The 14955-nt window shown below is 35.4% G+C and overlaps 1 protein-coding gene across 4 annotated transcripts in view; it reads right to left on the bottom strand.

The window, feature by feature from the left end:
- Positions 1 to 247: 247 nt before the first annotated feature.
- The window catches only part of Nep2 (Neprilysin 2), a 259222-nt gene continuing 244514 nt past the window's right edge, over positions 248 to 14955 (bottom strand). For all 4 annotated transcript variants that reach the window (XM_071595689.1, XM_071595685.1, XM_071595687.1 and 1 more), the window contains exons 6-14: positions 14759 to 14935; positions 14353 to 14570; positions 10928 to 11086; positions 8185 to 8328; positions 6825 to 6921; positions 5992 to 6160; positions 2724 to 2842; positions 2509 to 2640; positions 248 to 2017 (exon numbers count right to left, since the gene is read on the bottom strand). In XM_071595689.1, coding sequence (XP_071451790.1) covers positions 1679 to 2017; positions 2509 to 2640; positions 2724 to 2842; positions 5992 to 6160; positions 6825 to 6921; positions 8185 to 8328; positions 10928 to 11086; positions 14353 to 14570; positions 14759 to 14935 — 1554 coding nt within the window. In that variant the 3' untranslated portion in view covers positions 248 to 1678. The remainder of the gene's footprint in view (positions 2018 to 2508; positions 2641 to 2723; positions 2843 to 5991; positions 6161 to 6824; positions 6922 to 8184; positions 8329 to 10927; positions 11087 to 14352; positions 14571 to 14758; positions 14936 to 14955) is intronic.

The following is a 14955-nucleotide window of genomic DNA, read 5'->3' as shown; positions in this document are numbered from 1 at the left end:
TGCCACAGTAAATGTCTCAAATATTACTAAAAGTTGTGAGTTACATTAGTTTTTGATCAAAAGGCTTTAGCGTTTGGAGAAATGTTTTCTTCCATTGATAGAAGACCCCCTTGCATTTCAGTATCTTTCCTTATCTTCTTTATTGTCTTCAAATATACAAACAAAATATTTTCCTTCTCTATTTTGAGACCGAAAGGTTTTAATTTGAGGTTAACATCTGTGTTGTAATGGGCAAAAAATATAACTCTTAAAAAAAGAACATTTTATTTCTTATTCATCCAATGTGCTCCATTTTTTGGAGTTGAGAGCTTTCTCCATCTTCTCAACAACTTCCTTACAGTTATTTCAGCTGTTCTTTATGAATACAAAAGTTTATTTTTTTTAAAGTAGTTAAGTTATTCAAGAGTCACAAATATATATGAGTATGCTGCTCCATAAATTTTCTTTACATTATACACTCTAGTAACATTATATTGAATGTACAGGAAATAACCTGATGAGAATCATGATCAAGTGAAATGTTTTTTTTCTCCAATGAACAGAATTGTATACATTACCCTTTTGGAAAATTTTTTTACTTAAAAAATTATTTGTACAAAGTTTCTGCACCAAAACAGTCGAGTTTTTCACCATTGTCATTTTCCCTACGAACATGTGTACTAATGATTCAATTTACATAAATTGGGGATTTAAAACTATCATCACAGTGAATTTATTGAGAACAAATAATTGGCACAATATTTTAGAAATACTGGGCAGAGAACTAACAATTAGAACATCTATATAGCCTTATAAATTACCCATGAAATCCTTTTTTATCTTGTAAAAACTTATATGATAATTATAATAGAAAAATGTATAAATGCTCACATAATTAATCATAGGATTAAGTAGTTATACCATTTTAAGAGAGAAAACTTAATTATTTACCAGTCTTCCACATGTTTGGACAAGCCACATAAATCCATGTGCCCAGCCTCTTCGTCAGTACCATTTCATTAATAGTGTTTTCTTTCATAATGACAGCTATTTACACCGATAATGTAAGTTTAATCGTGGGGGGGGGGGGGGGAGGGGTGTCAAACAAAACTTGAACAGACACATTTCCGAGTGCAAGTATCGTGAAAATTTTGCATTCCTTACACTCAAATTGATGAAATACATTTTAAAAATGGCTCAAAATTCTCTTCCATGTAGACTATTATTCTTATTCACACTCAATTTTATGCTGAAATCATTATTTTTAATCTTGTGATGCTGATATAACGTTAAGTTCCGAGTCATGCTTTTTTCTGAGTTCCAAGGTGAATGCTTAAGACTATATCCTCACAAGATCTATTCCTATCATATTAGTTTGCTATAAAATCATCAAGGTTGATTTTTTTTTCTCTGTTGCCTTCATGGGAATGCTCTCAGACTATTTAAAAAAATATGTCACGTAGCCAGGTTTAGCCTACCCTATTCGCACATTCTCTGTGTGAGTTGAACACATTCACCAAATCCCGAAATTCTTTCAGTGCTTGCACGTCCTGGCAACTCCAATCCATGCGATGATGCTCTTGCCACACGCGAATTACTCGGGAGTTTGCCACACACATTTTGAGATTCAATGTTAATTTATTTTGCCTTTTTAAAAACTGGAATAATTATCTCGTGAGCAAACCATGGTCCATTGCTCCTACCAGACGGCACATTTCTTGTTTGGGTTCATCGGGGATCCAAGAGGGCAGGAGAAGTCCTTGGCAAACTCCTCCGAGTTGGAGAATGGCCCAATGACGCGATACCTTCCAGGTGAATGGTATCCGGTGAGCAGTCTCAGGCGTAGGGCTTCTGGTCTATACTTGCTGCACCACACATTGGCTGCGCTCACCCAGAAGAGTTGACGGGAGGTCATGCCTAATCCTGGCAGGGGAGGCTCGGGTCCATTTCGTGCCTCCCACGCTTCGTATGCACGATATGCTTCCTTCACTCCACCGTTGTCGGCGATGTTTTCACCCTGAGTGTTGATACCGTTGATCTGGGAAAGATATTGGAGGAACTCATGGAATTTGTGCTTTTGAGAGGATGCCCACGTACACTGAAAGTATACTCAACTCTAGGTCATTTGCATTTTGATTTTGCAATGTAATTTGGATGCCGTTATTAAGTCATTACTTGCATGTTGGTTAATTCAATAAGGTTAATGAGGACTTTTTTGATTTTGTGGAATCCATTTTTACCTCTCATCTAAAATCACTCTTGAAATGATGAGGTTTGGTTTAATTGTAAAAAAATGGTGAAAGCATAAGTTGAATGGACTTGTTTTCGAAAAGCATCAATAATTACTCCTGTCTTGTTTCTCCGAATATTATTTTGAATAATTTTGATTTTGTAATGCTTTTACCATCAATAAATAATGAAGTAGGCACGTCTGATATGGTGGGGAAATATTGACTATACATGAATGAGTGAATACTTCCATTGTTGGAGTGAATTGTTATTTTATGCTAGAATAGTAACCATACGTACATTCATATTGACTTCCTTTAGTGTGTAATTTCCGTACTGCTCAATGATACAGGTAGCTTTCTTCAAATATTCTTCCTTTGTTTTTGGTGCCCACCAGTCAACCAAGTTTCCATCCTTGTCAAATTGACGTCCCTGGATTAAAAATTATTGTCATTAATAATGATTTATTTTTTTGCAATGTTTTGTACTCTTTTTTCCATATAATATTTCAATACCTGGTCATCAAATCCATGTGTAATTTCGTGCCCAATGACAAAACCAATGGCTCCATAATTCATGTATCTAGGACGGTCATTGGAAAAGAACACTCCTTGAAGGATTCCAGCAGGAAATTCTGAAAAAATAAGGATTTTCAAGATGACTCAACAGTTTATAATCATTGCATGTTGAAGGTCACCAACGATTTTGATATTGAGATCTTTTTGCTATCTACGATTCATTCAGTGAACAATTCATGATTAATGGCAGGCGTTTCCAAAATTAAGCATCAAAGCAAATGCCTCCTGTTATGTGCTCATTCAGTAGGTTGCAAATTATTTATTTATGGCAAAAATTTATGTGCAGAATTGATGTTTGAATTACAATAATCAATCTGGAGGGATGTTTGATAGGTGAGGATAAACATCAGTTCAGACAAAACCCAAGGCCCTAATGTGTGGGGTTAGGGGATCTTATTCCTTCTCCTTTGCCACATTTGGTTTATCAGGAGTATGGTACCTCTTTCTTAAAACTACAGGGGGGTTTTAATTCCTCTGAATACATTCTTGACTGAATTATAAAACTTTCAAATCAAATACTGTGCAACATAGATAACAAGCACCATGCCATTATCACTATCAGCAGACTTTGTTTGTGAACATTACAAGAATATGTAAGCTGACCTGTAGCTTTGGAAAATAAGCCCCTGGGGTTCGCATTTAGCTGGCCAATGACATCAGGCGATAGGGGTAATGAGTGGAGGAGAGAGGGTATGTTTGAAGGGGGCATGTTTGTATATTAGATGAGATGGACCAACATCTAGACTGATTTTGATTTCAGTGAACCCAAATTTAGAATCATCATCAGTATTTTAAATCTAAGATGGCTTTGTGGCAACCCTCCACTCTTCTGAATTCAGTGTCAATCACCTCACCCCTGATAGCTTCTCTGTTTTACTCCCTTCTTATGTTGTCCTCTGCACTTGTCTCTTCGTCTTTCTCTCTTTATCTTCCCTGTAATATCCACTTTCCTTTTCTAATGAAGCCACTGAGTCTCAAGGCATGTCCATTCCATCTGGTACTTCTTTGTGGTAGCATTCCCCATATTAGCCCTGTCCTTTTCTGCTCTTCTCTATCCTTCCTTGTTCCTCACTTTCTCTATCCATTTGATCTTCAGCATTATCCTCCCACACCGCGTTTCAAACGCTTCTTTTCTTTTCTGATTCACTTTTCCAATGTTCCGTGCCTCTGATCCATAGAGTGCCATGCTCCATATGGACATTTTTAACTATTACTTCCTCGTTTGCAATCTCAGGTTCTTTGAGTGCAGTAGTTGTCCCTTCTCCATATATAGCTTCTTAGCTTGAGCTATTCTTCACTTGATTTTGGTCGAACTCATTCATCCCTAGTTATCCTGCTGCCCAGGTAGATGTAGGATTCCACTTCCTCTAGTTTCATTGTTCGAATTGTGATATGTACCTAAAGCTTCTTTCTTCAAAACATAAGGATTTTAGTTTTCTTCTCACTTATGAGATGGACCAGTCCCACCTATTCCTGTGTTCCTGAGTTTCAGCTAGCTTATCCTGCATGGACTATATCCCCTTGAATTAGTTTATGCAGTAGTCAATTTCCCCCAACATCCCCTTGCGGGCAGTTAAGGGAATTTGTACATTTTCAAATGAAATGTTGATTGAATAAATAAATTACTACACCAACACTTTTTGTTTGTTGACCATTCACTTTGCTATTTATTTAGATTCTCATGGTCTTCATTTTTTTACTGGTATTACTTAAGGGAGTATGGAACTCTATTAATTGGTTAAAAAATTCCACTGGCTTTGTCTTGTATCTGAATTTGACATATGCCCACCCTGTAACAACAGTAAGGCAGTGGATGCTAAGTGTTGCTTTACTTTGGAACACCTGTAACTGTAGCGTAAATACAAATATATTTTCTTACGATATTATTATTTTATTAAAAATCAATGATGTACAACAAACTAGCCCGTTGATTACTTTTTTCTCGTGAATGCAATTGGCATGCAAGGAAATTTGTTTTTATGTAAATTAGTTAATTTCAATTGAATCTTTTTCAGCATGATTTGAATCAGTAGTATCTTCAATGATTCGCTTGTAAATCAATTATTAAGGAGCTTTGTGCAATCATAATCTTCAATAATGCTGAGCTGTTGAACCACAATGCAAGCAACTAATGATGGCCAAATAGGAAAGGATACTAATCAAGGTTATCTATAGAAGTCCATGCAGGGTATGGAAAATCATGAAAAATTATTGGGTACATGTAAGGGTATTTGAGAAAATGAGTAATATCTGCAATAGAACCACATTCTTTCTAGATTACCTTTAATAAAAAAATGAATGTAAAACTATTTTGTGGCTTAACATTTGATTGAATGTGCTGAAGTATTCCATGGACAGTTGAGGAATAACTTCATGTTCTAATCCTTTGCCAAGTCATTAAAAATATATGAAAGTTAAAATTTATGATTGAGCTTCTGAGGAAGTATGCCATTTCCCACCAAACAAGTGTTAGCTTACTTATTATAAGAGATGCATCAGTCTCACCTGTGCTACAGAGTTTCCTGAATTAACCATACATGTGTATATCCTTGCCTGAGTGTATACAGCAAGCAATTCCCCTTTACTGTCCGTTGGGTCTTGCCCGGCAATGTGATGTAAGTTTAGAATTATTCTTTCAGAGAAGCATTTAATGACGCGAATTGTATATCTTTGGTTTTTCAAGTGTTAATTATGTAAATTAAATAGGATTTGGCAGAAGTATAGACATGGGTTTTAATGTATTATAAAATCTCCATAAACTAAATCCACTGAGACAAATGCTGAATGTTTCAGCATTATTGAGGTGTCTGACCAGCTTATTCTAGTTTATGCATCAGCACTATGATAAATTTTTTATTGCATTACCTAAAAAGTGTGCAGTAAATAAGTAAGGAAGGAATTGGTTAAATATGTGCACCTGTTCTTCTCCTTAAAAAATAAAGCCTTTCAGGTAATTTTACATATCTTTCTTAACATGTGCTGTATTTAAATCAAGCGTGATAAAAGTCAGAAAGATAACAGAGGTTGACTCTTGACCCAAGGAATAGATGTGTGGTGCATCAACAAAGTACACACTTGTCATTGTAATTGGCATCATATTATGTATGCTCTTATGTTTTTGTAAAATTCACATTAATTACACAAGGCTTTACTACCACTGATGATTAAATGATAATTTCATAGTTCATAGTTATATAATACTTACGTATGCTATTTTCGATGGAACTATAGAAAGCATTCACAATTGCTGGACGTCCATGAGTCACCCAGTCAGTTTTGTTGACTGGCTTCCTAAGCTTTCTGTACGAGAAATCTGTTCCAAACAATGTCATGTTCAGAATGCTCTCCAAGTAGAGGTCCTTGTTTACTTCCAGCTGTTATGAAAACAAAATAGTGCCTTAGATATTTTTCATGTTATTTACTCATTTAAGATGATCTTGTAATTGTTAAAACTTTCAGTATAAATGTCTTCACTTATGTAGGTGTATGGTAAACTAGGTATCTGCTGTAAAGAATAAAACCTCCCTGAATATTCAGAGGTCTCACAGGTCAAAAGCTGGGAGCATGCAGTCAACAATTTTGATGAATAAATTAGCTTGAATCAGACACTAATCAGAGCTGAAATCAACTACTTTAAAAAATTATAAATATTAATTAACTTTACCTTCATGTCCATCTGTCATCAGGATTTTGCACAGTGAATGAAAAGTTGGCAGTTTAATAAAAATTATATAAATTATGATTTCAAAGTTATGAAAGCATTGGATATTTATTCTTATCTGGTTTTGGATCATATTTGTTTGATGAAAGGGCACTACACATTTTAAATTCATTTTCAAAAGAGTATTTTGCATTAAACAGTGGCATTGTTGCAGTTATAATAGACTTTAAATGATTTAACAAAGTACCCTGCACTTCTATTCAATAAGTTTTGGAATGAATTGGTTATGAAATTAACTCTCTCGGGTTCAACCACTGAGCTAATTATCATTTATTAACACATTAAAGCAACCATATTTAGTCTTCTCAGTCCCTTACCTTTTTGTAGAACTCATCTACTTTATTGTCATCCAGTAATTCATCAGGGTATGCAATGTGTGTGGTCATAGTAGAAGCCTTCTGCATGGCACTTTTTCTATATTGTAATGGATATTAAGAAAAGAGAAATTTGCATTTTAGAATAACATCAGATTAATTTGGCTCACACATACTGATATTCAATTAATCTGTGCTTTTTAAGTGGAAACATGAGTGACTTTTGAGAGACTATACTAAAGAACCATATTAAACTACACAGAAGTTATCCTTTGAGCTGGAAGAGTAATTGATCAGTTTTCTCTTTTTCTGTTGTGGCCAAATATTAAATATATAATCAAGGTTTTGCAGTCATTAAAAGAAATAATTTTACTAAGCACATGGATAATATACTTTTGGAAGACTAAAACAAAGATTTAAGTTGGTAGGCATAAACTGGAACAAGTGGAACAGCGCAAATATTGAGAAGTGTTTTGAAGGAGGGTGGGCAGAGTGGTAGGGGCATAGAATGAAGGGTTGCGTTGGGTCAAGAAGCATTTACAAAGAAGTGGGAGTTGATGATGGGCACCTAAAGTAAAAATTGAAATAAAACACTCGTGAAAACTTATATGGAGTATAGTTTTGTATGACTTGGGAAAAGTGAGACAAGAGGATAAAAAGTGTAGTTTGGAGGTCATTTAGATGAGGATGTGGAGAAGTATTGAAAAAATAAAATGGATGGGAAGGATGGCAATCAATGAAGTTTTAGGCATGTTATGGAAGGAGAGATAGCTGTTGGAAGAAATTCTAAGGAGGCAGTGGATGCAGAAGATGCTGAGAGAGGCAATGGGATGCTGAAAGTGGTGGTAAAGGAGAAAGTGTGGAAGAGGGAGGAAAAGGATTGACATTTTGGATGGAATGAAGGAAAGTAGGAATTATGTGCAGGCAAGGAACAAGTCATTATGCAGTATGAGGTTTGAGGATATTTTATGTCATGCTAGTTGTGGTCCAGGATCATATTAGTATGTAGTGCCAGGGGCCATTGAAAACTTAGTGTAATGCTAACTTAAAGAACGAGCATTTTGAATGGAATTAAATGAGATAGAAAATGTGCAGAGCTAAAGGATGAGTTATTAAAATATGTTGTGTGAGGTTTTAGAGATCTTTTGCCTCATATTGGTTAGGGCATATGAGTCCAGTAGTGTCTGATGCCTGGGTCTATTTGAAATGTATTCAATGCCGATATACTACAGCTAATAATAAAAAAGAAGTTAATCTCCATATGTGTCAAGGTGATCATGTACAGAATCATTCAATAAAATGCTCATTCAAGAGGTTTTCAAGCTGTATTTTATAGCTAGATAGCAAATCATTCTGTACTCACCTTGTCTCTGTGTCCATCCAATCCAGTGCCTTCAGGATTGTGTTGAACTCTGCCCGAATGTCTTCCACCATCTCCAAAGCATTCTTCTTGGCGTCATCTTGGAAATATCTTCGAACGTATTGAGATCCCATGGCAATGAACAGGCTGCGTAAGAAAAAACGTTTTTTTCCTCTAAAAATAAATCGGAAAGCTTTGATGGCTAATGTTTAGAGAATAGAATTGGCTATCTTTCTTTCACGAATGATAAGGAGGGTTTTTTTGTAAACAAGATGTAAATTACTTGAATTTCCTCATCCATTTATTATTTTAGTCCATCTATTTAGAATTTAATAACGGACCCTCCAATTTTTAAATTCCCTCCATTTATGGATTAATGGACAGTTCTATTATCAGACACAAGATGAAGCTGTCATATTTATTGTCACTAGAATACCATAATTTTCTGTAATAGGTTTTTTCCACATGCTGATACTTTTTTACTTTCACTACACACTGCAGTGAAATACTTTGGCATGACATTTCGAAGACAATTGTGTGAATGGATTATGAGATGATATTCCCAACTTAGAGGTTGATTTCTTGGGTACTTATACTTGTATCTATTCATTAGGGCATACAATATGGGTCAAATGTATGCACATTTTTTTACAAATGAAATATGAAAATTTTTATATTTATTTCATATTGTTTTGTCATGGAATATTTGGTATGTACAATGATGGTTGTACTTTTTCCTGGATTGATCAAGCATTTGTTCTGTTCTTCATCTGGCATTATGCATCAAATTATTTTATAGAAAAAATGGTGCCTACAAATATCACTCTGTTTGATACCAAGGAAGATATTTGATAAAATTTAAAAATATAAATGTTTCTTTAGTGGATCTTTATATGAATTTTGCATCACTCTTCTGGGTAAATATAAATTGAATCCTCTGATGCCCATCTTTGCTTCTCAGCTACTTTCTAAATTAATTTAAAAAATTGAATTTTGTGAATACCGTGTTTTCCCATCGATAACGTGTGCTTTATCTACACAAAAATGTACATATGATCGTAAAAAATGACGATGCGCTTTATGTAAAATGAAAATCGAAAAAACTCCAAACATTTAAATACCTATGTACTCAATAATTTAAAGAAAAGTCTCGCAAAAATAAATTAGTCTGGAAGCATGCCCTTTCTAATTGCATTCTATTTTATGCAGATCTGCTACTGTTACAGTTATTTCATCTCAAAAATCTAGGTTCTAGATGTGCGTTATACATAAGTTGTGCGTTATCGATGGGAAAATACAGTACATACATGCTAAATAATTACATATTGGGATCATAGAGTAAAATCTATGTGGCACAAATTCCTCTGCTTGTATGAATTTGCCCCTTTTGTGTTTTAGGAATCTCACTGTGAAAGTTTCACAGATTACAAAAAAAATAATTTCTGTGGTCCATTTTTATGATGCTTGAAATCATTTGCCATGGCTGTGAGTAACAACTTTCCATTGAACCTAATTTTTTTGTAACAGGACATTGAATATAATGAGAGCACTTGGTGACTCTCGTGAATTGTTGTAGTTAAAATTTAATTAGATCTGGGGGATTCTCGTAATTTTGTGGTGATCCTTGAAATATATTGGAAGACAAGATGATGAATTTGTGATTTTCATTGCTGAGATTCCCCTCCTACATAATTCTAAAATTTTTGTTTATTATCAAACTGACTAATTTGGTCATTTTGGCGTGGGTGAAGTATCAGACTTTGTTGAAAGGCAAAAAATGGCTGAAGACCTTGAAATATAGATATGAACTAGTCTTATTCTTTAATAAGGTGTTGTCTATTTTAACATATACTGCATGTATTATTATATTTTAAATAATTGCATAAATTATGTGCACTATTACCCCTTAATAATCTACTATTAAATTTTATAATAAAAAAATTGATTGAAAGTTTTGTCAGATGACCCAATCTATTTACATCCATCGGTCTTGGCAAACACTAAAAAAGCATAATGCCACAACTTTGACACTCATTTGAAATGTGGATATTTCTTGATCTCTTAATATTTCATGGTATGTATTATTGAAAGTAATGTATTTTCCCATCGATAACGCACAACTTATGTATAATGCGCACCTAGAACTTAATAGTTATCATGAATTTGTACAGATACCGTGGACCCTTTTTCTCATGGTTTTCGAGATGAAATAACTGTAACAGTCGCAGATCTGTATAACATAGAATGCAATTAGAGAGGGCATGATTCCAGACTAATTTACTTTTGCGAGACTCTTCTTTAAATTATTGTGTGCATAGGTAAGTAAATGCTGGGATTTTTTCAATTTTCATTTTACATTTTGTGCATCATCATTTTTTTTGATCATATGAGCATTTTTGTATGTATAACGCACGTGTTATTGATGGGAAAATATGATATTAACAGTTGATGCATATGACTATTAATAAATATTCAGCATTTTAAGAGGAGTACTACTTTAATATAACTGATGAAGCATAAAAATGAGGTGTCCAGTCTGGTCATTGATAAGGGTCAAGGCTCTAATAGAAAGGCTATCAAGGCTAAAATAGAAAAGATTACCTGAGGTCATTGTTTCCTGCCTATGGAGTATGGCAAACACCTACAGTTAACCATTGCTTTCAAACATCATCTTTGAGATAGCAAATATTTCTCCTCAGATGAATTTTTAATATTAATATCTGTTGTGATTTCAGTACCAATTTACCTTCCACTGACGGTATCAATGCACTCCTTCCAGCGTGACTCCCTCTCAGTCTTCCCAGACAAGGCAGTCAGGTATTTCAGCTGACGTCTGCGCAGTTCCTCCGTCATGTAGCTGACAGATGCACCAGCCGCTCTCCACATTGCATAATTAGCCTGGACCCTGCTCAGGGAATGATATCAAGTGTGTTAGTTGCAAAAATTAAAAGAGCACTAGAGTTTAATTGGCCACCTACTTATTTCTATTCACACATCAACAGCAAAAGATAATGCATGTGACTGAGTTGCTCAAGCATAGAAGTTGCCAGCTTGCTTCTTTAGCAAGTGATTGGATTAACATCTCTGCATTGAAATTTGATTTCAATGTAATCTCGTTTTTGATTTCCTTTGCCTTAATCTCCAGGAAGGATTATTTGTATCTGGTGTGTAACTGAGAAATATGGGATGTAGTAATTTGTCATTTCTTCAGACACACCCACATTTGGGTATAACTGGAAGTTCATGAAACAATCTGGCATTTGGATGGTGCTGTGGTTAACTTACTGGCTTGCCACCAAGAAGGCCCAGGTTCAAATCCTGAAGGTGATAGATATTTTTCAGTGGTATCCTGGGGAGCACTTTGAGTGATAATGCCAGATGGGACATTTAACTGTGGACCCATTGGCACCTTACTAACCTTATTGGCAACTACTTCTATGAAACTACTACTATGAAACTACTACTATGAAACTACTGCTATGAAACTACTTCTATGAAACTACTACTATGAAACTACTGCTATGAAACTACTACTATGAAACTACTACTATGAAACTACTACTATGAAACTACTACTATGAAACCACTTCTACTACAACAGCATTTTCTACCAGCTTCACTCTTGAGTTTCTTCTATGAGTATGATGTTTAAATATTCCAGTTAAAGTACCCTTTGATGCTCAAAATAGGAACTTGTGTACGCATTACGTTTGAAGTGTGTGTGCTCAGCAGAAAATAAATATGCAGCTACCCCAGCGTTCACCATGAATATGTCTGTTAGATTTTCATTTAATGCCTGTTGAGGATTCAACTGGTATCCATCACAAATCCATTTACTATCCTTGGACCAAACTATGAATTTCCAGATTTCCCAGTTTATTAGGTGTCCATTTAAGCTATGTAAGAATTTTAGCAAAATTACTTTGATTAATCTTTGATGTGAATGTATTACTTACCTAGGGGTTGGTCCAAATGGGGTCAATATAGGGCATGCCCCCCTCCCCCCTTTTGGGGAAAATGTTTGGCTTTAATAAAGTTCAAAATGAATAATACCATATGAAGTTTCCTCGGGTCTTCCACCGGGTCAGGGGTTTCATGTTGGCCAATGTTTCGATGCCCAACTCGTGCATCAAAACATCGGCCAATATGGAACCCCTGACCCAGTGGAAGACCCGAGGAAACTTCATGAAGCAAATATGCCAGGAAAGCACCAGATCTTACAATAATACTATACTTTGGGAACTAATTTTGAATGCCTACTGCATCTATCTTGAGTTTAAAGTCATCAACTGTAGGATGTTCTCTTGTAGGATAAAAGATTATAAACCAACTTTTATTCACGCGTGAAAATTACCCTCCTATTAGAGATTCTCTAGAACTGCCACTGTGCACATATAATGAAACCCAGTTGTATCTTTGAGGCTGTGGTGTCACAGGTTTTTTTGTACTGCCTGCCAGTGAGCCATGGCATGCAGTGAATGGTAAGCAAAATGTTCTTGGCTTAATTAATAAATTATCTTTCATCAAAGTTAATCCGTAATAATACCAATTTAATCTTGAGTATTTTATAATGCAATTGAGTATATGACAAAATTATTATTTACAGTGCATTCAACCTTTGATTTGGACAGTTGGCAGGCTAACCAGTAGAAAAAAATATTTGAAAATAAACAGACTATTCATTGATTATATGAATGAAATATATAAGAATACTAAATTGTCAATTCTGTGTAATTAGTCAATTCAACATGCTCATGTTGGGAGGATAAATCTCTAGCAGTGTTAAAATATTCACACTTGGTTTAAAGGCAACCAAACAGGGTTTTGATACTTTGAGTCCTTCTCAAAGTGTTGATTTGGGGTTTTGAGGTCATACAGGACGAACCCTGTATATGCATGAAATAAAATGGGGAAGGGAATGGAGGGAGGGAGGGGAGTAGGAAGGGAAGTAATAAAGGTATAGATTTAGTTGAAGGATTCCATTAATACAGTAATTAATCAGTCAATCCATTTCAATGCAATAATTTCAGAGTGCAAAAATCATTCGCCTTGACCAGGATTTGAACCCGGATCCCTCAACGTCCGATCGAGTGCTTTAGCCAGTTAAGCTATCAAGGAGTCCTCTTAAACTCTGAAATTTTGGGGGCTTTGAAAGGAACAAGATGTTGTGACAAAATACCGGGCATACATTGTCACAGGCATTGAGGGATCCGGGTTCGAATCCCGGTCAAGGTGAATGATTTTTACTCTCTGAGATTGTTGCATTGAAATGCATATTAGCAGATGACTCCATCAAAAGTTACTGTTGTGGCATCTCCTGCTGTTTCTTTGGAAGTCTATCCAGGCTCCCCATCTGTTTCCAATCTATCCTTCCTTCAGGATTCTTCTCTTCAATCTCGCCCCAAAATAAAGACAAATATCTATCTATCTATCTTTTACCCCATTGTTTGAAGTCCTGTCACAGAAGATAGACCTCATGAATACTGTTATCCTCTACATGACAATGCTACAAAATATCAAAACCATCGGCATTTGTCATTAAAACAAGCATGAAAATTTAACATTTTAACCTCCATACATAAAAATTTGGTTTTAATAGTTGAGTTAGTTGAGCATTGGGCTGCTAATGAGAAGGTCCAAGTTTGATACCCGGGGATGCCTCAGGGCACCCTCAACTGCACCCAATCTCTGTGATATTTTGGGTATCAGATCCTGGGAAGCCATAGGAGGCACAAAGGAAGATCTGGCCCATCATATTAACCTTCTAATTTTTGAATTTCCTATGCCATTGAATCTCAGTATGTTTGTATTAGGTGAGATCTATTCTCACCTATCAAACCACGCTTAGGGTTGATTCCTGTGAATGTTAACAAACACATAACCAATTTCCACCAAATAATGAAATTTTTTCTCTTCTTTTTGCCTCATTTTGCAGTATCTCACCTATTGAATAACTGATTGTAGAACTTTTCCACTAAACAAAATTTTATTTTACAACTGGGTTTTGGTGTATTCCATCACCACCACCATCATCTCCCTGGGGTTTGATATATGCCATCCAAACCTAGCCGTAAAATAAACTTGTATCAAGTGGAAAAGTGCTACGATCAGTTATTCATTACATTCGACCTCCACCACATCACGCCTGAGGCTATTCAATTAGTATCTCACCTCTTTGGTGTGTGACTTAGAAGTTTTTCCAAATCCTTAATGTATTGCGGTACATTGACAATGACGACTTCTTGTGGGCTGACTTTGATTTCTGTAGGGAGAACTTCTCTGAAATATTCCATCCAGGGAATGGAAGGATACTTCACTTGCAGCTCCTCAACAGTCATTGGATTGTACAGCTTGGATGCATTTCTTCTTTGTTCCATCGGCAAGGAAATCTGAAGCAGTGAAGAGAGTATATTTTAAAACAGAGCTATAGGGCCAATGAAAGCACCAAATCTTTATGCTCCAATAGCAACTCATCAGGAAATTTATTAAATTTCAGTGGGATTTATTTAAATATAGGTGAATAAATAATGAAATTTGAGTTTTTTCTATCTAAAACTTAATTTGATAATTAACTTACATTTGCCAAATTTATTTCAAAGTTGAGTGATTCCTTCAGTTCTTTGGTTGCACGTTCTCTGTCAGCTCCCATCAACACAGCTATGTCCACTTGGTATTCATAGTAAGCTTTCACCACCTTGTCTTCCAAACCTTTTGTGAGGTATTCTCTGCTGAGGCCCAACATTGCTGAATCCAACTACATAAACATGAGACATA

The sequence above is a fragment of the Hetaerina americana genome, unplaced genomic scaffold (genome assembly GCF_022747635.1).
Source record: "Hetaerina americana unplaced genomic scaffold, ioHetAmer1.1.p SCAF_7, whole genome shotgun sequence".
NCBI classification, from domain to species: Eukaryota; Metazoa; Arthropoda; class Insecta; order Odonata; family Calopterygidae; genus Hetaerina; species Hetaerina americana.
Note: the sequence above shows the minus strand (reverse complement) of the source record. Positions and strands in the feature narration are given on the sequence as shown.